Consider the following 25,021-nt stretch of genomic DNA (forward strand, 5'->3'; position numbering starts at 1 on the left):
GCTTGAGTGAGTTTTCTATTCAGCTATCTGATGGCTGTCTCTTGAGACTCACTCCAGTGCCATTTCACATCCTTCTTTAGAAGAAGTAGTAGTGGTTTAGCTAATTCTGCATAATTATCAATGAATTTGCGAGAATAATTTGTCATACCCAGGAATGATCTCAATTCCTTTAAGTTAGTTGGGTTTTTAGAGTTTACTATAGCTTCCACCTTTTTCTTCTGAGGATTTAACCCTTCAGAAGTAACTTCATGTCCCAAGAAGTTTACACGAGTGCGGCACCATTGAGCTTTTTGTAGGGATAATTTGACACCTGCCCTTTTAAGTTGGCTGAGGACGTGTTTAAGCTCTGCTATGTGTTTTTCAAAGTCTGTACTTTTGATTAAAACATCATCAACATAAGATAAGGTCCCCCTTTCCAGTGCATCAGGCATAGTCTTATGCATGAATACAGCAAATTCATGTCCCAAATTTATGTATCCAAAAGGGAGTCTCTGAAATGCATATTGGACCTTTTGGAATGAGAATGACAGCTTATACTGGTCCTCCTCATGTACCTTTATGGTCCAATATCCCTGTGCACAATCAATGGCAGTGAATATTTTGGATCCCTGCATCTGTGCTAGGCACTGGTCAATATAAGGCAGCCAGACATGTACACTCGTTTGTTTAGCTGTCTTAAGTCAGCACACAAACGCCATTGTCCATTGGGCTTAAGAACACCTAGGATAGGATTGTTATAAGAATTGTGCACCTGTCTGATAATACCTCTTTCTTCTAGGTTCCTTATGATTTCTGCAAGAGAATCATAGGAGGCTAAAGGAAGTCTGTATTGTTTAACAAAGACAGGTGGTGCATCGGGATCTGTTTGGATTCTTGCAATGTGCAAGTCTGTAGTTCCACAGTCATAAGAATCCCTCACAAAAATATCCTTGTACTCCATTAGGAGTTCTCGCAGCAGTTTGCGTTCATCATCGCTGGAACAGCCATTAGCTAAAGATATTTGCTCTTCGACTATTTGCTGAAATCCTGGAAAGATTTCAGGCTGTCCTATTTCATAGGCTTCTTCCAATCTAGAGGTGAGATCCCCTTGATTATAATTTACATTGCCCCCATAACTCTGGGTATTGGGGTAATCTTGCTGTTTGATCGGCTGATCAAATACTAGAGAGGCTTCCTCCATTTTACAGATGCCTTCCTCTGAGCTGAATGGATAAATAGACTGAATATTAAAAAGTCTATCTGGCATAGATGTAAAGGATTGGTCTATTAATTGTTCTTCAGTTAAGTATCCTTCAGGTAATCAGCAGTTGATTAAAGAAACTAGAAAAAGCACTTTTTATCCTGTCAATGCTAGAAATGATGTTATTGAAATATTTCACTCAATAGTAGAACAAGATCTAATCACTATGTCAGAAGAAGTCTCTAGAAATAAAACCTGTATTAACAATCTAAATGGTAAAGAGCGTTTAGCTCTAAAAAAATTGGAGAATAACAGTGTCATAGTGATTCTTAAATCTGACAAAGGGGGATCAATAGTAGTCCTGGGCAAAGAACAATATCTGAATGAAGCTTACAGGCAGTTAAATGATTCTGACACATATAAGAAACTCACATTTAACCCAACACATAAATTTCAAAAGGAATTGACACATCTTTTAGATATAGGAGTTGAGAAGTCAATTTTGACTAATAAGATCAGCGAATATGTATTTGTAGAACATCCAAGAGTACCGATATTTAAATTTCTACCAAAAGTGCACAAATCACTGATCAATCCCCCAGGGAGACCAATTATTTCAGCTATTGGCTCCCTGGGGAAAGATTAGGACAATGGGTGGATGCACAATTACAACCAGTGGTACAGACTTTACCTGGGTTTTTGAAAGATACTAAGCATCTTCTCAGATTAGTGCAGAAGGTTAAGTGGGACAAAAATAATATCCTTGTAACTATAGATGCTGTCTCGCTCTACTCCTGTATTCCTCATGACAAAGGTGTATTAGCTGTAAAGAGCATGCTGTTGAGATTTTCTGACTATGATCGAGAACTTATTGATTATATACTAGAGGTGATTTCCTTCTTACTCAAGCACAATTATTTTATTTTTAATGGTGAGTTCTTTATGCAGCTCAGAGGAACAGCGATGGAGCGAAATTCGCCCCATCTTATGCAAACCTGTACTTAGGGGATTTTGAAAGAATGTACATTTTCAATGAGGAAAATTGTTTTAAAAACAATATTAAATTCTATACTAGATTTATAGATGACATTCTACTAGTATGGGAGGGATCAGCTGCTGAGTTAGAATTGTTTATGGAATATCTGAATAATAACAGAGGCAATTTAAAGTTCACCTATAATTTTTCTGAAACCAATATGCCATATCTGGATGTAACTTTATCCCATGATCAAGATAAAATCATTTCTGAAGTCTATAGGAAGGAAATTAGTGGCAACATTATTTTAAGAGCAGATTTATCCCATCCTTATCATCTGAAAAAGGGTATACCTAAGGGCCAGTACATCAGATTGAGACGAAATTGCACTAATTTAAACACCTATTGGGAATATGTGAATGAATTGACTTCACGTCTAATAGAAAGGGGTTATGATTCCTCTGCTTTGCATAATATAGCAGGTCAGATATCTAGATATGACAGAAATAACCTTCTGACTGATAAAAAGAAAGATAAGGCAAGTTTTGGGGATATTAACTTCATAACTACATACAGTAGACAATACAATAATATCTGTGAAATCATCAGAAAGAGATTGCCCATATTGGAAAAGGATAATGATCTCAGAAATATTTCCGATAATTGTAAATTTGTATCAAGTAGAGCAGAGACAATTGGAGACAGAGTAGCCAAAAATTTTGCAACAAATGTGAGAGACATCAGACCCAAGACAAACTGGCTCTCTAAAAAAGCAGATTTCTTTAAATGTGGATGTAGACCCTGCAAGAGTTGTCAGTATGCCACAATAGGCGATACCTTTAGATCATCTAATACAGGGAAGACATACGACATTAGGACCAGACTCACTTGTAATTCAACTTATGTCGTATATCTTATTACATGTAGCTTTTGCAATTTTCAATATGTGGGTCTTACCTCTAGATTTCTTAAGGACAGGATAAGGGAACACCTGTTGTCCTTGGAAGCAGAAGTTCCAAAAACACCTGTGGCGAAACATTTTGCCAAACATGCTGAAGGTTTGAAATTTTTCCAGTTTCAGGGTATTGATCAAGTGAAAGTGAATATAAGAGGAGGAGATAGATACATGGCCCTTAGCAAAAAAGAGGTCTTTTGGATCTATACTTTAAAAACAGGACATCCATTGGGAATCAATAAAATTAGTGATGTTAAGTTATTTATAGATCACACTTAATATCTTTCTCTTGCAATATTAGATAGTTCGTTAATTTTTTAGGATTCTCTTTTTGGAGGTTCATGTTCTCTGACACTACCTATAATTGCTGCAAATCGAATGTAATGAAATGACGTATAATACTCAGACTATGAGGGGTTTATCGCTGAGATAAGGATACAATCTTAGAATTTATTATTAAAAGATATTTATTTTTATTATACTGATATTGCATTATCTATAGCTTGTTTCCTTAAGAGATCAAATGTTTCCTTATAAGAAATATTGCTCAATGAAAAACTTGTAATTCCCTTGATGTAGTAATGTTACATATTGTCACCGTTTTCAACTTTTTAGCATATGTAAAAGTGTTTCCAAGTTTGCTCTTTAACTACATGTTATAATCTTTTTTTTTTAAAGATAGGTTGTATAGACTAATTTGTTAATACATATATAATAATAATAATAATAATAATAATAATAATAATAATAATAATATAATATAATAATATAATATGATAGGAGGGAGGTGTGTATGGGAAATCAGTGGTTGTTTACTAATACAAGAGACAGAGGGGGGAGGTGTGTATGGGAAATCAGTGGTTGTTTACTAACACAAGAGACAGAGGGGGGAGGTGTGTATCGGAAATCAGTGGCTGTTTACTAACACAAGAGACAGAGGAGGGAGGTGTGTATGGGAAATCAGTGGCTGTTTACTAACACAAGAAACAGAGGAGGGAGGTGTGTATGGGAAATCAGTGGCTGTTTACTAACACAAGAAACAGAGGAGGGAGGTGTGTATGGGAAATCAGTGGCTGTTTAATAACAAAAGAGAGAGGGGGGAGGTGTGTATGGGAAATCAGTGGCTGTTTACTAACACAAGAGACAGAGGAGGGAGGTGTGTATGGGAAATCAGTGGCTGTTTACTAACACAAGAAACAGAGGAGGGAGGTGTGTATGGGAAATCAGTGGCTGTTTACTAACACAAGAAACAGAGGAGGGAGGTGTGTATGGGAAATCAGTGGTTGTTTACTAACACAAGAGACAGAGGGGGGGAGGTGTGTATGGGAAATCAGTAGCTGTTTACGAACACAAGAGACAGAGGGGGGAGGTGTGTAGGGGAAATCAGTGGCTGTTTACTAACACAAGAAACAGAGGAGGGAGGTGTGTATGGGAAATCAGTGGCTGTTTACTAACACAAGAAACAGAGGAGGGAGGTGTGTATGGGAAATCAGTAACTGTTTACTAACACAAGACACAGAGGGGGGAGGTGTGTATGGGAAATCAGTGGCTGTTTACTAACACAAGAGACAGAGGAGGGAGGTGTGTATGGGAAATCAGTGGCTGTTTACTAACACAAGAAACAGAGGAGGGAGGTGTGTATGGGAAATCAGTGGCTGTTTACTAACACAAGAAACAGAGGAGGGAGGTGTGTATGGGAAATCAGTGGCTGTTTAATAACACAAGAGACAGGGGGGGGGAGGTGTGTATGGGAAATCAGTGGCTGATTACTAACACAAGAGACAGAGGAGGGAGGTGTGTATGGGAAATCAGTGGCTGTTTACTAACACAAGAAACAGAGGAGGGAGGTGTGTATGGGAAATCAGTGGTTGTTTACTAACACAAGAGACAGAGGGGGGGAGGTGTGTATGGGAAATCAGTGGCTGTTTACTAACACAAGAGACAGAGGAGGGAGGTGTGTATGGGAAATCAGTGGCTGTTTACTAACACAAGAAACAGAGGAGGGAGGTGTGTATGGGAAATCAGTGGCTGTTTACTAACACAAGAAACAGAGGAGGGAGGTGTGTATGGGAAATCAGTGGCTGTTTACTAAGAGTAGACACAGAGCCAGGAGGTGTTTATGGGAAATCAGTGGTTGTTTACTAACACAAGAGAAAGAGGCGGGAGGTGTTTATGGGAAATCAGTGGTTGTTTAATAACACAAGAGACAGAGGCGGGAGGTGTGTATGGGAAATCAGTGGTTGTTTAATAACACAATAGACAGAGGCGGGAGGTGTTTATGGGAAATCAGTGGCTGTTTAATAACACAAGAGACAGAGGCGGGAGGTGTGTATGGCAAATAAGTGGCTGTTTACTAACACAAGAGACAGAGGGGGGAGGTGTGTATGGGAAATCAGTGGCTGTTTACTAACACAAGAGACAGAGGAGGGAGGTGTGTATGGGAAATCAGTGGCTGTTTACTAACAGAAGAGAAAAAGGGGGGAGGTGTGTATGGGAAATCAGTGGCTGTTTACTAACACAAGAGACAGAGGGGGGAGGTGTATGGAAAATCAGTGGTTCTTTACTAACACGAGACAGAGGGGGGAGATGTGTATGGGAAATCAGTGGCTGTTTACTAACAAAAGAGGCAGAGGGGCGAGATGTGTATGGGAAATCAGTGGGTGTTTACTAACACAAGAGACAGAGGTGGGAGGTGTGTATGGGAAATCAGTGTCTGTTTACTAACACAAGAGACAGAGGGGGGAGGTGTGTATGGGAAATCAGTGGGTGTTTACCAAAAAAAGAGACAGAGGAGGAAGGTGTGTATGGGAAATTTAGTAGCTGTTTACTAACACAAGAGACAGAGGGGGGGGGGGTGTATGGGAAATCAGTGGCTGTTTACTAACACAAGAGACAGAGGAGGGAGGTGTGTATGGGAAATCAGTGGCTGTTTACTAACACAAGATACAGAGGAGGGAGGTGTGTATGAAAAATTAGTGGCTGTTTACTAATACAAGAGACAGAGGAGGGAGGTGTGTATGGGAAATTTAGTAGCTGTTTACTAACACAAGAGACAGAGGGGGGAGGTGTGTATGGGAAATCAGTGGCTGTTTACTAACACAAGAGACAGAGGAGGGAGGTGTGTATGGGAAATCAGTGGCTGTTTGCTAACACAAGAAACAGAGGAGGGAGGTGTGTATGGGAAATCAGTGACTGTTTGCTAACACAAGAAACTGAGGGGGGAGGTGTTTATGGGAAATCAGTGTTTGTTTACTAATACAAGAGACAGTGTTAGGAGGTATGTATGGGAAATCAGTGGCTGTCTACTAACACAAGAGATAGAGGAGGGAGGTGTGTATGGGAAATCAGTGGTTGTTTACTAACACAAAAGACAGAGGGGGGAGGTGTGTATGGGAAATCAGTGGTTGTTTACTAACACAAGAGACAGAGGAGGGAGGTGTGTATAGGAAATCAGTGGCTGTTTACTAACACAAGAGACAGAGGCGGGAAGTGTGTATGGTAAATCAGTGGTTGTTTACTAACACAAGAGACAGAGGGGGAGGTGTTTATGGGAAATCAGTGATCATTTACTAACACAAGAGACAGAGGCGGGAGGTGTGTATGGGAAATCAGTGGTTGTTTAATAACACAAGAGACAGAGGCGGGAGGTGTTTATGGGAAATCAGTGGCTGTTTAATAACACAAGAGACAGAGGCGGGAGGTGTGTATGGGAAATAAGTGGCTGTTTACTAACACAAGAGACAGAGGGGGGAGGTGTGTATGGGATATCAGTGGCTGTTTACTAACACAAGAGACAGAGGAGGGAGGTGTGTATGGGAAATCAGTGGCTGTTTACTAACAGAAGAGAAAAAGGGGGGAGGTGTGTATGGGAAATCAGTGGCTGTTTACTAACACAAGAGACAGAGGGGGGAGGTGTATGGGAAATCAGTGGTTGTTTACTAACACGAGACAGAGGGGGGAGATGTGTATGGGAAATCAGTGGCTGTTTACTAACACAAGAGGCAGAGGGGGGGAGGTGTGTATGGGAAATCAGTGGGTGTTTACTAACACAAGAGACAGAGGTGGGAGGTGTGTATGGAAAATCAGTGTCTGTTTACTAACACAAGAGACAGAGGGGGGAGGTGTGTATGGGAAACCAGTGGGTGTTTACTAAAACAAGAGACAGAGGGTGGGAGGTGTGTATGGGAAATCAGTGGTTGTTTACTAACACAAGAGACAGAGGGGGGAGGTGTGTATGGAAAATTAGTGGCTGTTTACTAACACAAGAGACAGAGGAGGGAGGTGTGTATGGGAAATCAGTGGCTGTTTACTAACACAAGAGACAGAGGAGGGAGGTGTGTATGGGAAATCAGTGGCTGTTTACTAACACAAGATACAGAGGAGGGAGGTGTGTATGGGAAATCAGTGACTGTTTACTAACACAAGAGACCGAGGGGGGGAGGTGTTTATGGGAAATCAGTGTTTGTTTACTAATACAAGAGACAGTGTTAGGAGGTATGTATGGGAAATCAGTGATTGTTTACTAACACAAGAAACAGAGGGGGGAGGTGTATATGGGAAATCAGTGATTGTTTACTAACACAAGAGACAGAGGTGGGAGGTGTGTATAGGAAATCAGTGGCTGTTTACTAACACAAGATACAGAGGAGGGAGGTGTGTATGGGAAATCAGTGACTGTTTACTAACACAAGAGACCGAGGGGGGAGGTGTTTATGGGAAATCAGTGTTTGTTTACTAATACAAGAGACAGTGTTAGGAGGTATGTATGGGAAATCAGTGATTGTTTACTAACACAAGAAACAGAGGGGGGAGGTGTATATGGGAAATCAGTGATTGTTTACTAACACAAGAGACAGAGGAGGGAGGTGTGTATGGGAAATCAGTGGCTGTTTACTAACACAAGATACAGAGGAGGGAGGTGTGTATGAAAAATTAGTGGCTGTTTACTAATACAAGAGACAGAGGAGGTAGGTGTGTATGGGAAATTTAGTAGCTGTTTACTAACACAAGAGACAGAGGGGGGAGGTGTGTATGGGAAATCAGTGGCTGTTTACTAACACAAGAGACAGAGGAGGGAGGTGTGTATGGGAAATCAGTGGCTGTTTGCTAACACAAGAAACAGAGGAGGGAGGTGTGTATGGGAAATCAGTGACTGTTTGCTAACACAAGAAACTGAGGGGGGAGGTGTTTATGGGAAATCAGTGTTTGTTTACTAATACAAGAGACAGTGTTAGGAGGTATGTATGGGAAATCAGTGGCTGTCTACTAACACAAGAGATAGAGGAAGGAGGTGTGTATGGGAAATCAGTGGTTGTTTACTAACACAAAAGACAGAGGGGGGGAGGTGTGTATGGGAAATCAGTGGTTGTTTACTAACACAAGAGACAGAGGAGGGAGGTGTGTATAGGAAATCAGTGGCTGTTTACTAACACAAGAGACAGAGGCGGGAAGTGTGTATGGTAAATCAGTGGTTGTTTACTAACACAAGAGACAGAGGGGGAGGTGTTTATGGGAAATCAGTGATCATTTACTAACACAAGAGACAGAGGCGGGAGGTGTGTATGGGAAATCAGTGGTTGTTTAATAACACAAGAGACAGAGGCGGGAGGTGTTTATGGGAAATCAGTGGCTGTTTAATAACACAAGAGACAGAGGCGGGAGGTGTGTATGGGAAATAAGTGGCTGTTTACTAACACAAGAGACAGAGGGGGGAGGTGTGTATGGGATATCAGTGGCTGTTTACTAACACAAGAGACAGAGGAGGGAGGTGTGTATGGGAAATCAGTGGCTGTTTACTAACAGAAGAGAAAAAGGGGGGAGGTGTGTATGGGAAATCAGTGGCTGTTTACTAACACAAGAGACAGAGGGGGGAGGTGTATGGGAAATCAGTGGTTGTTTACTAACACGAGACAGAGGGGGGAGATGTGTATGGGAAATCAGTGGCTGTTTACTAACACAAGAGGCAGAGGGGGGGAGGTGTGTATGGGAAATCAGTGGGTGTTTACTAACACAAGAGACAGAGGTGGGAGGTGTGTATGGGAAATCAGTGTCTGTTTACTAACACAAGAGACAGAGGGGGGAGGTGTGTATGGGAAACCAGTGGGTGTTTACTAAAACAAGAGACAGAGGGTGGGAGGTGTGTATGGGAAATCAGTGGTTGTTTACTAACACAAGAGACAGAGGGGGGAGGTGTGTATGGAAAATTAGTGGCTGTTTACTAACACAAGAGACAAAGGAGGGAGGTGTGTATGGGAAATCAGTAGCTGTTTACTAACACAAGAGACAGAGGAGGGAGGTGTGTATGGGAAATCAGTGGCTGTTTACTAACACAAGATACAGAGGAGGGAGGTGTGTATGGGAAATCAGTGACTGTTTACTAACACAAGAGACCGAGGGGGGAGGTGTTTATGGGAAATCAGTGGTTGTTTAATAACACAATAGACAGAGGCGGGAGGTGTTTATGGGAAATCAGTGGCTGTTTAATAACACAAGAGACAGAGGCGGGAGGTGTGTATGGCAAATAAGTGGCTGTTTACTAACACAAGAGACAGAGGGGGGAGGTGTGTATGGGATATCAGTGGCTGTTTACTAACACAAGAGACAGAGGAGGGAGGTGTGTATGGGAAATCAGTGGCTGTTTACTAACAGAAGAGAAAAAGGGGGGAGGTGTGTATGGGAAATCAGTGGCTGTTTACTAACACAAGAGACAGAGGGGGGAGGTGTATGGAAAATCAGTGGTTCTTTACTAACACGAGACAGAGGGGGGAGATGTGTATGGGAAATCAGTGGCTGTTTACTAACACAAGAGGCAGAGGGGCGAGATGTGTATGGGAAATCAGTGGGTGTTTACTAACACAAGAGACAGAGGTGGGAGGTGTGTATGGGAAATCAGTGTCTGTTTACTAACACAAGAGACAGAGGGGGGAGGTGTGTATGGGAAATCAGTGGGTGTTTACCAAAAAAAGAGACAGAGGAGGAAGGTGTGTATGGGAAATTTAGTAGCTGTTTACTAACACAAGAGACAGAGGGGGGGGTGTATGGGAAATCAGTGGCTGTTTACTAACACAAGAGACAGAGGAGGGAGGTGTGTATGGGAAATCAGTGGCTGTTTACTAACACAAGATACAGAGGAGGGAGGTGTGTATGAAAAATTAGTGGCTGTTTACTAATACAAGAGACAGAGGAGGGAGGTGTGTATGGGAAATTTAGTAGCTGTTTACTAACACAAGAGACAGAGGGGGGAGGTGTGTATGGGAAATCAGTGGCTGTTTACTAACACAAGAGACAGAGGAGGGAGGTGTGTATGGGAAATCAGTGGCTGTTTGCTAACACAAGAAACAGAGGAGGGAGGTGTGTATGGGAAATCAGTGACTGTTTGCTAACACAAGAAACTGAGGGGGGAGGTGTTTATGGGAAATCAGTGTTTGTTTACTAATACAAGAGACAGTGTTAGGAGGTATGTATGGGAAATCAGTGGCTGTCTACTAACACAAGAGATAGAGGAGGGAGGTGTGTATGGGAAATCAGTGGTTGTTTACTAACACAAAAGACAGAGGGGGGAGGTGTGTATGGGAAATCAGTGGTTGTTTACTAACACAAGAGACAGAGGAGGGAGGTGTGTATAGGAAATCAGTGGCTGTTTACTAACACAAGAGACAGAGGCGGGAAGTGTGTATGGTAAATCAGTGGTTGTTTACTAACACAAGAGACAGAGGGGGAGGTGTTTATGGGAAATCAGTGATCATTTACTAACACAAGAGACAGAGGCGGGAGGTGTGTATGGGAAATCAGTGGTTGTTTAATAACACAAGAGACAGAGGCGGGAGGTGTTTATGGGAAATCAGTGGCTGTTTAATAACACAAGAGACAGAGGCGGGAGGTGTGTATGGGAAATAAGTGGCTGTTTACTAACACAAGAGACAGAGGGGGGAGGTGTGTATGGGATATCAGTGGCTGTTTACTAACACAAGAGACAGAGGAGGGAGGTGTGTATGGGAAATCAGTGGCTGTTTACTAACAGAAGAGAAAAAGGGGGGAGGTGTGTATGGGAAATCAGTGGCTGTTTACTAACACAAGAGACAGAGGGGGGAGGTGTATGGGAAATCAGTGGTTGTTTACTAACACGAGACAGAGGGGGGAGATGTGTATGGGAAATCAGTGGCTGTTTACTAACACAAGAGGCAGAGGGGGGGAGGTGTGTATGGGAAATCAGTGGGTGTTTACTAACACAAGAGACAGAGGTGGGAGGTGTGTATGGGAAATCAGTGGCTGTTTACTAACACAAGAGACAGAGGGGGGAGGTGTGTATGGGAAACCAGTGGGTGTTTACTAAAACAAGAGACAGAGGGTGGGAGGTGTGTATGGGAAATCAGTGGTTGTTTACTAACACAAGAGACAGAGGGGGGAGGTGTGTATGGACAATTAGTGGCTGTTTACTAACACAAGAGACAGAGGAGGGAGGTGTGTATGGGAAATCAGTAGCTGTTTACTAACACAAGAGACAGAGGAGGGAGGTGTGTATGGGAAATCAGTGGCTGTTTACTAACACAAGATACAGAGGAGGGAGGTGTGTATGGGAAATCAGTGACTGTTTACTAACACAAGAGACCGAGGGGGGAGGTGTTTATGGGAAATCAGTGTTTGTTTACTAATACAAGAGACAGTGTTAGGAGGTATGTATGGGAAATCAGTGATTGTTTACTAACACAAGAAACAGAGGGGGGAGGTGTATATGGGAAATCAGTGATTGTTTACTAACACAAGAGACAGAGGTGGGAGGTGTGTATAGGAAATCAGTGGCTGTTTACTAACACAAGATACAGAGGAGGGAGGTGTGTATGGGAAATCAGTGACTGTTTACTAACACAAGAGACCGAGGGGGGAGGTGTTTATGGGAAATCAGTGTTTGTTTACTAATACAAGAGACAGTGTTAGGAGGTATGTATGGGAAATCAGTGATTGTTTACTAACACAAGAAACAGAGGGGGGAGGTGTATATGGGAAATCAGTGATTGTTTACTAACACAAGAGACAGAGGAGGGAGGTGTGTATGGGAAATCAGTGGCTGTTTACTAACACAAGATACAGAGGAGGGAGGTGTGTATGAAAAATTAGTGGCTGTTTACTAATACAAGAGACAGAGGAGGTAGGTGTGTATGGGAAATTTAGTAGCTGTTTACTAACACAAGAGACAGAGGGGGGAGGTGTGTATGGGAAATCAGTGGCTGTTTACTAACACAAGAGACAGAGGAGGGAGGTGTGTATGGGAAATCAGTGGCTGTTTACTAACACAAGAAACAGAGGAGGGAGGTGTGTATGGGAAATCAGTGACTGTTTGCTAACACAAGAAACTGAGGGGGGAGGTGTTTATGGGAAATCAGTGTTTGTTTACTAATACAAGAGACAGTGTTAGGAGGTATGTATGGGAAATCAGTGGCTGTCTACTAACACAAGAGATAGAGGAAGGAGGTGTGTATGGGAAATCAGTGGTTGTTTACTAACACAAAAGACAGAGGGGGGAGGTGTGTATGGGAAATCAGTGGTTGTTTACTAACACAAGAGACAGAGGAGGGAGGTGTGTATAGGAAATCAGTGGCTGTTTACTAACACAAGAGACAGAGGCGGGAAGTGTGTATGGTAAATCAGTGGTTGTTTACTAACACAAGAGACAGAGGGGGAGGTGTTTATGGGAAATCAGTGATCATTTACTAACACAAGAGACAGAGGCGGGAGGTGTGTATGGGAAATCAGTGGTTGTTTAATAACACAAGAGACAGAGGCGGGAGGTGTTTATGGGAAATCAGTGGCTGTTTAATAACACAAGAGACAGAGGCGGGAGGTGTGTATGGGAAATAAGTGGCTGTTTACTAACACAAGAGACAGAGGGGGGAGGTGTGTATGGGATATCAGTGGCTGTTTACTAACACAAGAGACAGAGGAGGGAGGTGTGTATGGGAAATCAGTGGCTGTTTACTAACACAAGAGACTGAGGAGGGAGGTGTGTATGGGAAATCAGTGGCTGTTTACTAACACAAGAGACAGAGGGGGGAGGTGTGTATGGGAAATCAGTGGCTGTTTACTAACACAAGAGACAGAGGAGGGAGGTGTGTATGGGAAATCAGTGGCTGTTTGCTAACACAAGAAACAGAGGAGGGAGGTGTGTATGGGAAATCAGTGACTGTTTGCTAACACAAGAAACTGAGGGGGGAGGTGTTTATGGGAAATCAGTGTTTGTTTACTAATACAAGAGACAGTGTTAGGAGGTATGTATGGGAAATCAGTGGCTGTCTACTAACACAAGAGATAGAGGAAGGAGGTGTGTATGGGAAATCAGTGGTTGTTTACTAACACAAAAGACAGAGGGGGGAGGTGTGTATGGGAAATCAGTGGTTGTTTACTAACACAAGAGACAGAGGAGGGAGGTGTGTATAGGAAATCAGTGGCTGTTTACTAACACAAGAGACAGAGGCGGGAAGTGTGTATGGTAAATCAGTGGTTGTTTACTAACACAAGAGACAGAGGGGGAGGTGTTTATGGGAAATCAGTGATCATTTACTAACACAAGAGACAGAGGCGGGAGGTGTGTATGGGAAATCAGTGGTTGTTTAATAACACAAGAGACAGAGGCGGGAGGTGTTTATGGGAAATCAGTGGCTGTTTAATAACACAAGAGACAGAGGCGGGAGGTGTGTATGGGAAATAAGTGGCTGTTTACTAACACAAGAGACAGAGGGGGGAGGTGTGTATGGGATATCAGTGGCTGTTTACTAACACAAGAGACAGAGGAGGGAGGTGTGTATGGGAAATGAGTGGCTGTTTACTAACAGAAGAGAAAAAGGGGGGAGGTGTGTATGGGAAATCAGTGGCTGTTTACTAACACAAGAGACAGAGGGGGGAGGTGTATGGGAAATCAGTGGTTGTTTACTAACACGAGACAGAGGGGGGAGATGTGTATGGGAAATCAGTGGCTGTTTACTAACACAAGAGGCAGAGGGGGGGAGGTGTGTATGGGAAATCAGTGGGTGTTTACTAACACAAGAGACAGAGGTGGGAGGTGTGTATGGGAAATCAGTGTCTGTTTACTAACACAAGAGACAGAGGGGGGAGGTGTGTATGGGAAACCAGTGGGTGTTTACTAAAACAAGAGACAGAGGGTGGGAGGTGTGTATGGGAAATCAGTGGTTGTTTACTAACACAAGAGACAGAGGGGGGAGGTGTGTATGGAAAATTAGTGGCTGTTTACTAACACAAGAGACAGAGGAGGGAGGTGTGTATGGGAAATCAGTAGCTGTTTACTAACACAAGAGACAGAGGAGGGAGGTGTGTATGGGAAATCAGTGGCTGTTTACTAACACAAGATACAGAGGAGGGAGGTGTGTATGGGAAATCAGTGACTGTTTACTAACACAAGAGACCGAGGGGGGAGGTGTTTATGGGAAATCAGTGTTTGTTTACTAATACAAGAGACAGTGTTAGGAGGTATGTATGGGAAATCAGTGATTGTTTACTAACACAAGAAACAGAGGGGGGAGGTGTATATGGGAAATCAGTGATTGTTTACTAACACAAGAGACAGAGGTGGGAGGTGTGTATAGGAAATCAGTGGCTGTTTACTAACACAAGAGACAGAGGAGGGAGGTGTGTATGGGAAATCAGTGGCTGTTTGCTAACACAAGAAACAGAGGAGGGAGGTGTGTATGGGAAATCAGTGATTGTTTACTAACACAAGAGACAGAGGTGGGAGGTGTGTATAGGAAATCAGTGGCTGTTTACTAACACAAGAGACAGAGGAGGGAGGTGTGTATGGGAAATCAGTGGCTGTTTGCTAACACAAGAAACAGAGGAGGGAGGTGTGTATGGGAAATCAGTGACTGTTTACTAACACAAGAGACCGAGGGGGGAGGTGTTTATGGGAAATCAGTGACTGTTTACTAACACAAGAGACAGAGGAGGGAGGTGTGTATGGGAAATCAGTGACTGTTTGCTAACACAAGAAACTGAGGGGGGAGGTGTTTATGGGAAATCAGTGTTTGTTTACTAATACAAGAGACAGTGTTAGGAGGTATGTATGGGAAATCAGTGGCTGTCTACTAACACAAGAGATAGAGGAGGGAGGTGTGTATGGGAAATCAGTGGTTGTTTACTAACACAAAAGACAGAGGGGGGAGGTGTGTATGGGAAATCAGTGGTTGTTTACTAACACAAGAGACAGAGGAGGGATGTGTGTATAGGAAATCAGTGGCTGTTTACTAACACAAGAGACAGAGGCGGGAAGTGTGTATGGTAAATCAGTGGTTGTTTACTAACACAAGAGACAGAGGGGGAGGTGTTTATGGGAAATCAGTGATCATTTACTAACACAAGAGACAGAGGCGGGAGGTGTGTATGGGAAATCAGTGGTTGTTTAATAACACAAGAGACAGAGGCGGGAGGTGTTTATGGGAAATCAGTGGCTGTTTAATAACACAAGAGACAGAGGCGGGAGGTGTGTATGGGAAATAAGTGGCTGTTTACTAACACAAGAGACAGAGGGGGGAGGTGTGTATGGGATATCAGTGGCTGTTTACTAACACAAGAGACAGAGGAGGGAGGTGTGTATGGGAAATCAGTGGCTGTTTACTAACAGAAGAGAAAAAGGGGGGAGGTGTGTATGGGAAATCAGTGGCTGTTTACTAACACAAGAGACAGAGGGGGGAGGTGTATGGGAAATCAGTGGTTGTTTACTAACACGAGACAGAGGGGGGAGATGTGTATGGGAAATCAGTGGCTGTTTACTAACACAAGAGGCAGAGGGGGGGGGGGGTGTGTATGGGAAATCAGTGGGTGTTTACTAACACAAGAGACAGAGGTGGGAGGTGTGTATGGGAAATCAGTGTCTGTTTACTAACACAAGAGACAGAGGGGGGGAGGTGTGTATGGGAAACCAGTGGGTGTTTACTAAAACAAGAGACAGAGGGTGGGGGGTGTGTATGGGAAATCAGTGGTTGTTTACTAACACAAGAGACAGAGGGGGGAGGTGTGTATGGAAAATTAGTGGCTGTTTACTAACACAAGAGACAGAGGAGGGAGGTGTGTATGGGAAATCAGTAGCTGTTTACTAACACAAGAGACAGAGGAGGGAGGTGTGTATGGGAAATCAGTGGCTGTTTACTAACACAAGATACAGAGGAGGGAGGTGTGTATGGGAAATCAGTGACTGTTTACTAACACAAGAGACCGAGGGGGGAGGTGTTTATGGGAAATCAGTGTTTGTTTACTAATACAAGAGACAGTGTTAGGAGGTATGTATGGGAAATCAGTGATTGTTTACTAACACAAGAAACAGAGGGGGGAGGTGTATATGGGAAATCAGTGATTGTTTACTAACACAAGAGACAGAGGTGGGAGGTGTGTATAGGAAATCAGTGGCTGTCTACTAACACAAGAGACAGAGGAGGGAGGTGTGTATGGGAAATCAGTGGTTGTTTACTAACACAAAAGACAGAGGGGGGAGATGTGTATGGGAAATCAGTGGCTGTTTACTAACACAAGAGGCAGAGGGGGGAGGTGTGTATGGGAAATCAGTGGGTGTTTACTAACACAAGAGACAGAGGTGGGAGGTGTGTATGGGAAATCAGTGTCTGTTTACTAACACAAGAGACAGAGGGGGGAGGTGTGTATGGGAAACCAGTGGGTGTTTACTAAAACAAGAGACAGAGGGGGGGAGGTGTGTATGGGAAATCAGTGGTTGTTTACTAACACAAGAGACAGAGGGGGGAGGTGTGTATGGAAAATTAGTGGCTGTTTACTAACACAAGAGACAGAGGAGGGAGGTGTGTATGGGAAATCAGTAGCTGTTTACTAACACAAGAGACAGAGGAGGGAGGTGTGTATGGGAAATCAGTGGCTGTTTACTAACACAAGATACAGAGGAGGGAGGTGTGTATGGGAAATCAGTGACTGTTTACTAACACAAGAGACCGAGGGGGGAGGTGTTTATGGGAAATCAGTGTTTGTTTACTAATACAAGAGACAGTGTTAGGAGGTATGTATGGGAAATCAGTGATTGTTTACTAACACAAGAAACAGAGGGGGGAGGTGTATATGGGAAATCAGTGATTGTTTACTAACACAAGAGACAGAGGTGGGAGGTGTGTATAGGAAATCAGTGGCTGTCTACTAACACAAGAGACAGAGGAGGGAGGTGTGTATGGGAAATCAGTGGTTGTTTACTAACACAAAAGACAGAGGGGGGAGGTGTGTATGGGAAATCAGTGGTTGTTTACTAACACAAGAGACAGAGGAGGGAGGTGTGTATAGGAAATCAGTGGCTGTTTACTAACACAAGAGACAGAGGCGGGAAGTGTGTATGGTAAATCAGTGGTTGTTTACTAATACAAGAGACAGAAGGGGGAGGTGTTTATGGGAAATCAGTGATCATTTACTAACACAAGAGACAGAGGAGGGAGGTGTATATGGGAAATCAGATGCTGTTTACTAACACAAGAGACAGAGGCGGGAGGTGTGTATGGGAAATCAGTGGTTGTTTACTAACACAAGAGACAGAGTGGGAGGTGTGTATGGGAAATCAGTGGCTGTTTACTAACACAAGAGACAGAGGGGGAGTTGTTTATGGGAAATCAGTGGGTGTTTACCAACAAAATAGACAGAGGCGGGAGGTGTGTATGGGAAATCAGTGGTTGTTTACAAACACAAGAGACAGAGATGGGAAGTGTGTATGGGAAATCAGTGGCTGTTTGCTAACACAAAAGAAGGAGGTGGGAGGTGTTTATGGGAAATCAGTGGTTGTTTACTAACACAAGAGACAGTGTTAGGAGGTGTGTATGGAAAATCAGTGGCTGTTTACTAACACAAGAGACAGAGGTGGGAGTAGTGTATGGGAAATCAGTGGTTGTTTACTAACACTAGAGACAGAGGAGAAAGGTGTGTATGGGAAATCAGTGGCTGTTTACTAACACAAGAGACAGAGGTGGGAGGTGTTTATGGGAAATAAGTGGCTGTTTACTAAGAGAAGACACAGAGCCAGGATGTGTTTATGGCAAATCAGTGGCTGTTTACTAACACAAGAGACAGAGGTGGGAGTAGTGTATGAGAAATTGGTGGCTGTTTACTAAGAGAAGACACAGAGCCAGGAGGTGTTTATGGGAAATCAGTGGTTGTTTACTAAGAGAAGACACAGAGCCAGGAGGTGTTTATGGGAAATCAGTGGTTGTTTAGTAACACAAGAGACAGAGGCGGGAGGTGTTTATGGGAAATCAGTGGCTGTTTAATAACACAAGAGACAGAGGCGGGAGGTGTTTATGGGAAATCAGTGGCTGTTTAATAACACAAGAGACAGAGGTGGGAGGTGTGTATGGGAAATCAGTGGCTGTTTACTAACACAAGAGACAGAGGAGGGAGGTGTGTATGGGAAATCAGTGGCTGTTTACTAACACAAGAGACAAAGGGGGGAGGTGTGTATGGGAAATCAGTGGCTGTTTAATAACACAAGAGACAGAGGTGGGAGGTGTGTATGGGAAATCAGTGGTTGTTTAATAACACAAGAGACAGAGGCGGGAGGTGTTTATGGGAAATCAGTGGCTGTTTAATAACACAAGAGACAGAGGCAGGAGGTGTGTATGGGAAATCAGTGGGTGTTTACTAACACAAGAGACAGAGGGGGGAGGTGTGTATGGGAAATCAGTGGCTGTTTACTAACACAAGAGACAGAGGAGGGAGGTGTGTATGGGAAATCAGTGGCTGCTTACTAACACAAGAGACGGAGGGAGGAGGTGTGTATGGGAAATCAGTGGGTGTTTACTAAAACAAGAAACAGAGGGGGGAGGTGTGTATGGGAAATCAGTGGTTGTTTACTAACACAAGAGACAGAGGGGGGAGGTGTGTATGGGAAATCAGTAGCTGTTTACTAACACAAGAGACAGAGGAGGGAGGTGTGTATGGGAAATCAGTGTCTGTTTACTAACACAAGATACAGAGGAGGGAGGTATGTATGGGAAATCAGTGACTGTTTACTAACACAAGAGACCGAAGGGGGAGGTGTTTATGGGAAATCAGTGTTTGTTTACTAATACAAGAGACAGTGTTAGGAGGTATGTATGGGAAATCAGTGGTTGTTTACTAACACAAGAAACAGAGGGGGGAGGTGTATATGGGAAATCAGTGGTTGTTTACTAACACAAGAGACAGAGGAGGGAGGTGTGTATGGGAAATCAGTGGTTGTTTACTAACACAAGAGACAGAGGGGGGAGGTGTGTATGGGAAATCAGTGGCTGTTTACTAACACAAGAGACAGAGGTGAGAGGTGTGTATGGGACATCAGTGGCTGTTTACTAACACAAGAGACAGAGGGGGGAGGTGTGTATGGGACATAAGTGGCTGTTTACTAAAACAAGAGACAGAGGAGGGAGGTGTGTATGGGAAATCAGTGGTTGTTTACTAAGAGAATTCACAGAGCCAGGAGGTGTTTATGGGAAATCAGTGGTTGTTTACTAAGAGAAGACACAGAGCCAGGAGGTGTTTATAGGAAATCAGTGGTTGTTTAATATCACAAGAGACAGAGGCAGGAGGTGTGTATGGGAAATCAGTGGCTGTTTACTAACACAAGAGACAGAGGAGGGAGGTGTGTATGGGAAATCAGTGGCTGTTTACTAACACAAGATACAGAGGAGGGAGGTGTGTATGTGAAATCAGTGACTGTTTACTAACACAAGAGACCGAGGGGGGAGGTGTTTATGGGAAATCAGTGTTTGTTTACTAATACAAGAGACAGTGTTAGGAGGTATGTATGGGAAATCAGTGGTTGTTTACTAACACAAGAAACAGAGGGGGGAGGTGTATATGGGAAATCAGTGGTTGTTTACTAACACAAGAGACAGAGGTGGGAGATGTGTATAGGAAATCAGTGGCTGTTTACTAACACAAGAGACAGAGGAGGGAGGTGTGTATGGGAAATCAGTGGTTGTTTACTAACACAAGATACAGAGGGGGGAGGTGTGTATGGGAAATCAGTGGCTGTTTACTAACACAAGAGACAGAGGTGAGAGGTGTGTATGGGACATCAGTGGCTGTTTACTAACACAAGAGACAGAGGGGGGAGGTGTGTATGGGACATAAGTGGCTGTTTACTAACACAAGAGACAGAGGGGGGAGGTGTGTATGGCAAATCAGTGGTTGTTTACTAAGAGAATTCACAGATCCAGGAGGTGTTTATGGGAAATCAGTGGTTGTTTACTAATACAAGAGACAGAGGGGGGAGGTGTTTATGGGAAATCAGTGGTTGTTTAATATCACAAGAGACAGAGGCAGGAGGTGTGTATGGGAAATCAGTGGCTGTTTACTAACACAAGAGACTGAGGAGGGAGGTGTGTATGGGAAATCAGTGGCTGTTTACTAACACAAGAGACTGAGGAGGGAGGTGTGTATGGGAAATCAGTGGCTGTTTACTAACACAAGATACAGAGGAGGGAGGTGTGTATGGGAAATCAGTGACTGTTTACTAACACAAGATACCGAGGGGGAGGTGTTTATGGGAAATCAGTGTTTTACTAATACAAGAGACAGTGTTAGGAGGTATGTATGGGAAATCAGTGGTTGTTTACTAACACAAGACACAGAGGGGGAAGGTGTATATGGGAAATCAGTGGTTGTTTACTAACACAAGAGACAGAGGTGGGAGGTGTGTATAGGAAATCAGTGGCTGTTTACTAACACAAGAGACAGAGGAGGGAGGTGTGTATGGGAAATCAGTGGTTGTTTACTAACACAAGAGACAGAGGGGGGAGGTGTGTATGGGAAATCAGTGGTTGTTTACTAACACAAGAGACAGAGGGGGGAGGTGTGTATGGGAAATCAGTGGTTGTTTACTAACACAAGAGACAGAGGAGGGAGATGTGTATAGGAAATCAGTGGCTGTTTATTAACACAAGAGACGGAGGCGGGAAGTGTGTAAGGTAAATCAGTGGTTGTTTACTAACACAGGAGACAGAGGGGGGAGGTGTGTAAGGGAAATCAGTGATCCTTTACTAACACAAGAGACAGAGCCAGGAGGTGTTTATGGGAAATCAGTGGCTGTTTACTAACACAAGAGACAGAGGTGGGAGTAGTGTATGGGAAATCAGTGGCTGTTTACTAAGAGAAGATACAGAGCTAGGAGGTGTTTATGGGAAATCAGTGGCTGTTTACTAACACAATAGACAGAGGCGGTAGGTGTGTATGGGAAATCAGTGGCTGTTTACTAACACAAGAGACAGAGGTGGGAGGTGTATATGGGAAATCAGTGGCTGTTTACTAAGAGAAGACACAGATCCAGGAGGTGTGTATGGGAAATCAGTGGTGGTTTACTAACACAAGAGACAGAGGGGGGAGGTGTTTATGGGAAATCAGTGGTGGTTTACTAATACAAAAGACAGAGGTGAGAGGTGTGTATGGTAAATCAGTGGCTGTTTACTAACACAATATTGTTACACACATTGCTGCAAAACTGCTGGCATATTGGGTTTCACACATGTGCACACATTTCTGAACCTACCTAATTATACCCTTCAACAAAGGATACATGGAGAATGAAGAAATATTGGTAATAGATGTAAATATAATTTTAAAAAATTGCATGCTCTATCTAAATCATTAAATTTTTATGTACCTTTAAGAATAGATTACATTATCTGAAGGAACCAGTGGCAGCAGTTTTTAATAAAATGATGTGCACAGAAAGAAACATTGTATGGGAGTGTGTGCGTGGCTTGTGCCCTGTCCTGTCGGTTTCATTAAGGGTCTGATATTCAAAAGCTCGCAGGCATGGAGAGAATCAAGCAAAACTGTGGAATATCTCCTTTAGACCTTATATTGTATTGTAGGCATCTCTCCTTCACATCAAGAACCTGCATAGTGATACAAACATCTTTCAAATAATTCTAACTTTTTTGAGGACCTCTCCATGCTGACAAGATGTTTTAGATCATCTCACCAGAGCTTTTGAGTATCAAGCCCAAACAGAGGAATGAACAGACCATAAGAGAGCTGCAGATCAAGTACAGCACATACTAACCAAGGTATACTGAACACCCATTGCTTTTGTGTGAACACCATGTTTGTTCCACACTCCTTAGAAAGACCACTAAGCCGATTCTGTAAGCTAGTTTTCCTTCAGAATTCTGCAAATGAAATGGCTGGTTTAGACAATGTTTGCAGAGTGTCAGACAAACACAATTTCTACACAACAGCAAGCCATGTTTAATGTTCCTTAAAGAGTCAGAAGTAATATTTTGGGAGCAGAATATGATGGGCTATGTTGTAATTTGATGAAAGAATCCATTATTTTATTTCCTTAACATATATCTTTCTCTTCCCTATGACTACAACAGCAAAGACCAGTGAAGCAATCCTTCAGCAAGTCACTATGCCGGGAGTCCCACTGGAAGTGTCTCCTGCTGTCCCTGCTCATCTACGGCTGCATGGGCGCCATGACTTGGTGCCACGTTACTAAGGTTACACGTCTGACCTTTGACAGTGCTTATAAAGGCAACTCTATGATGTACCATGACAGCCCTTGTTCCAATGGATACGTGTACATCCCACTGGCCTTCCTGGTGATGCTGTATGTGGTGTACCTGGTGGAGTGCTGGCACTGCTATACCCGCAATGAATTACAGTATAAGGTGGATTTGGAAAGTGTTCAGGAACGTGTGCAGCGAATGCAGCAGGCTACCCCCTGCATCTGGTGGAAGGCAATAAGTTATCACTATGTACGCAGGACGCGGCAGGTAACACGGTACCGAAATGGTGATGCATACACAACCACCCAGGTGTACCACGAGCGAGTCAACACTCATGTGGCAGAGTCAGAATTTGATTATAACAACTGTGGGGTGAAGGATGTCTCCAAGGACCTGACTGACCTTGACAGCTACCCTGTTACTCGACTAAGGTTTACCAAATGCTTCAGTTTTGCCAATGTGGAGTCAGAAAACTCATATTTAACTCAACGTGCTCGCTTCTTCACTGAAAATGAAGGCCTGGATGATTACATGGAGGCCAGGGAGGGTATGCACTTGAAGAATGTTGATTTTAAAGAATATATGGTAGCATTTTCTGATCCAGACAACCCACCATGGTACGTTTCCCATTATGTGTTCTGGGTGGCTGCCCTCTTGACTCTGTCCTGGCCTCTAAGGGTCTTAAATGAATACCGTACTTCTTGTGTCCACTACCATGTGGAAAAGCTCTTTGGCTTTGACTTTACGCCTGTGACACCGGCAGAGGATAGAACCTTATGTCGGAGGATGCCGCGGGTTAATACCATTGATAGCACAGAACTGGAGTGGCATATTAGGTCCAATCAACAACTGGTACCAAGCTACTCTGAAGCTGTGCTCATGGATTTGTCGGGCATCTCTAGTGGCTACACATCATGTAGGTATACAAGGGGATATCGCCAGAACTGTGACAGATGCCATCGCACTATCAGCAGCTCTTCTATCTTCTCACGCAGTGCCCTAAGTATCTGCAATGGAAGCCCCAGGATACCATTCAGCAGCAGCCGCTTTTCCCTTGGACGTCTCTATGGGTCTCGGAGAAGTTGCCTCTGGCAGAGCCGGAGTGAGAGCTTAAACGAGCAGAGCTGCCCAACTGAGCAGACACGACTCTCCAGTCAGGTGACTGTAGAGGAGGAAGAGCCTCCTCCATACCAAGATGCCCTGTATTTTCCCATTCTTATAGTTCACCGCAACGAGGGCTGCCTCAACCACGATCACCGACGCCTCCACCGGAATGGGTCTTGTGTGGAGACCTCACTGTGACAAACACTGGATGATTCCATCTTAGCAAAAGTCTAAATGATGTATTTTTGGTTCACCTGGCCAAGTAGTACAGATGCAATTTATATAAAACCAAGCAGGCCCAGAAACATGCAAAAATGCAGTGTCTGTGTGGCAAATTCGAAAGGCACAGCAAGAATCTGTTTCAGTATAACCTCAGAATATGGTGTTTTCTAAGAATGTGTGATCAGAAATGTGCAATAATATAGAATATGACACCACCCGGACTTTCCAAAACTGGGACAGGTAACTCCAAAGAGCTACAGAGTCTGGATTTTACAAATAACTACAGATTATAAAATGTACAGACACGTACAGAATATGTTGGTTGTATGTACAGATATAGTGCGTGTGGATAAATATGTACAGAATTATACAAATATTGTGCTTAAGGCAGCTATAGACCAGGAGATGTTTCTGGGAGACATGGCAACATGCTGGCAGTGAGGCACCCTGGCAGCCACACCCATGTAGTTACTGCAGATTCAGATCTTTCTAATCCTAATCACCTCTGATCCAGTATGGACTCTACATCCTAAATAAAAGCTCAAAGAAGAGTATAAGTAATTAAAGGGACACTGAACCCAAATGTTTTCTTTTGTAATTAAGATAGAGCATGACATTTTAAGCAACTTTCTAATTTACTCCTATTATCAAATTGTCTTCATTCTCTTGGTATCTTTATTTGAAATGCAAGAATGTAAGTTTAGATGCTGGCCCATTTTTGGTGAACAACCTGGGTTATCCTTGCTGATTGGTGGATACATTTATCCACCAATAAAAAAGTGCTATCCAGAGTTCTGAACCCCCCAAAAAAAGCTTAGATGTCTTCTTTTTCAAATAAAGATAGCAAGGGAATGAAGAAAAATTGATAATAGCAGTAAATTAGAATGTTGCTTATAATTGGATGCTCTATCTGAATCACGAAAAAAAAAAATGGGTTCAGTGTCCCTTTATATAACAACAACTCCATACATTATACAGCACTAACACAAGGTCACACGGCAGCACTAATCACTCCATCCACACATCAGGTGACAAAGTATCAGTTCACAGGGAACTAATAGAGGTGTTGGCTAGAAGTATGACTGATTGTC

At 43.2% G+C, this 25,021-nt stretch overlaps 1 protein-coding gene across 1 annotated transcript; it reads left to right on the forward strand.

Moving 5' to 3' along the window:
* Positions 1-1,406: 1,406 nt before the first annotated feature.
* Positions 1,407-23,985, forward strand: TMEM151B (transmembrane protein 151B). Its single transcript, XM_053712818.1, has 3 exons — positions 1,407-1,727; positions 22,066-22,139; positions 22,478-23,985. The coding sequence occupies exons 1-3, from the start codon at positions 1,407-1,409 to the stop codon at positions 23,904-23,906; spliced, it is 1,824 nt and encodes a 607-aa protein (XP_053568793.1). The 3' UTR covers positions 23,907-23,985.
* Positions 23,986-25,021: the final 1,036 nt, after the last annotated feature.

Source organism: Bombina bombina, chromosome 4 (assembly GCF_027579735.1).
Source record: "Bombina bombina isolate aBomBom1 chromosome 4, aBomBom1.pri, whole genome shotgun sequence".
Lineage (NCBI taxonomy): Eukaryota > Metazoa > Chordata > Amphibia > Anura > Bombinatoridae > Bombina > Bombina bombina.

Bases quoted from the DNA above. Each gene is read 5' to 3' on its own strand.
- TMEM151B (XM_053712818.1), top strand. From the start codon at position 1,407: ATGTCAGAAGAAGTCTCTAGAAATAAAACCTGTATTAACAATCTAAAT. The intron at 1,728-22,065 runs GTACCGATATTT...AAGATGTTTTAG, and splicing joins TATTTGTAGAACATCCAAGA to ATCATCTCACCAGAGCTTTT. The intron at 22,140-22,477 runs GTACAGCACATA...ACAACAGCAAAG, and splicing joins ATAAGAGAGCTGCAGATCAA to ACCAGTGAAGCAATCCTTCA.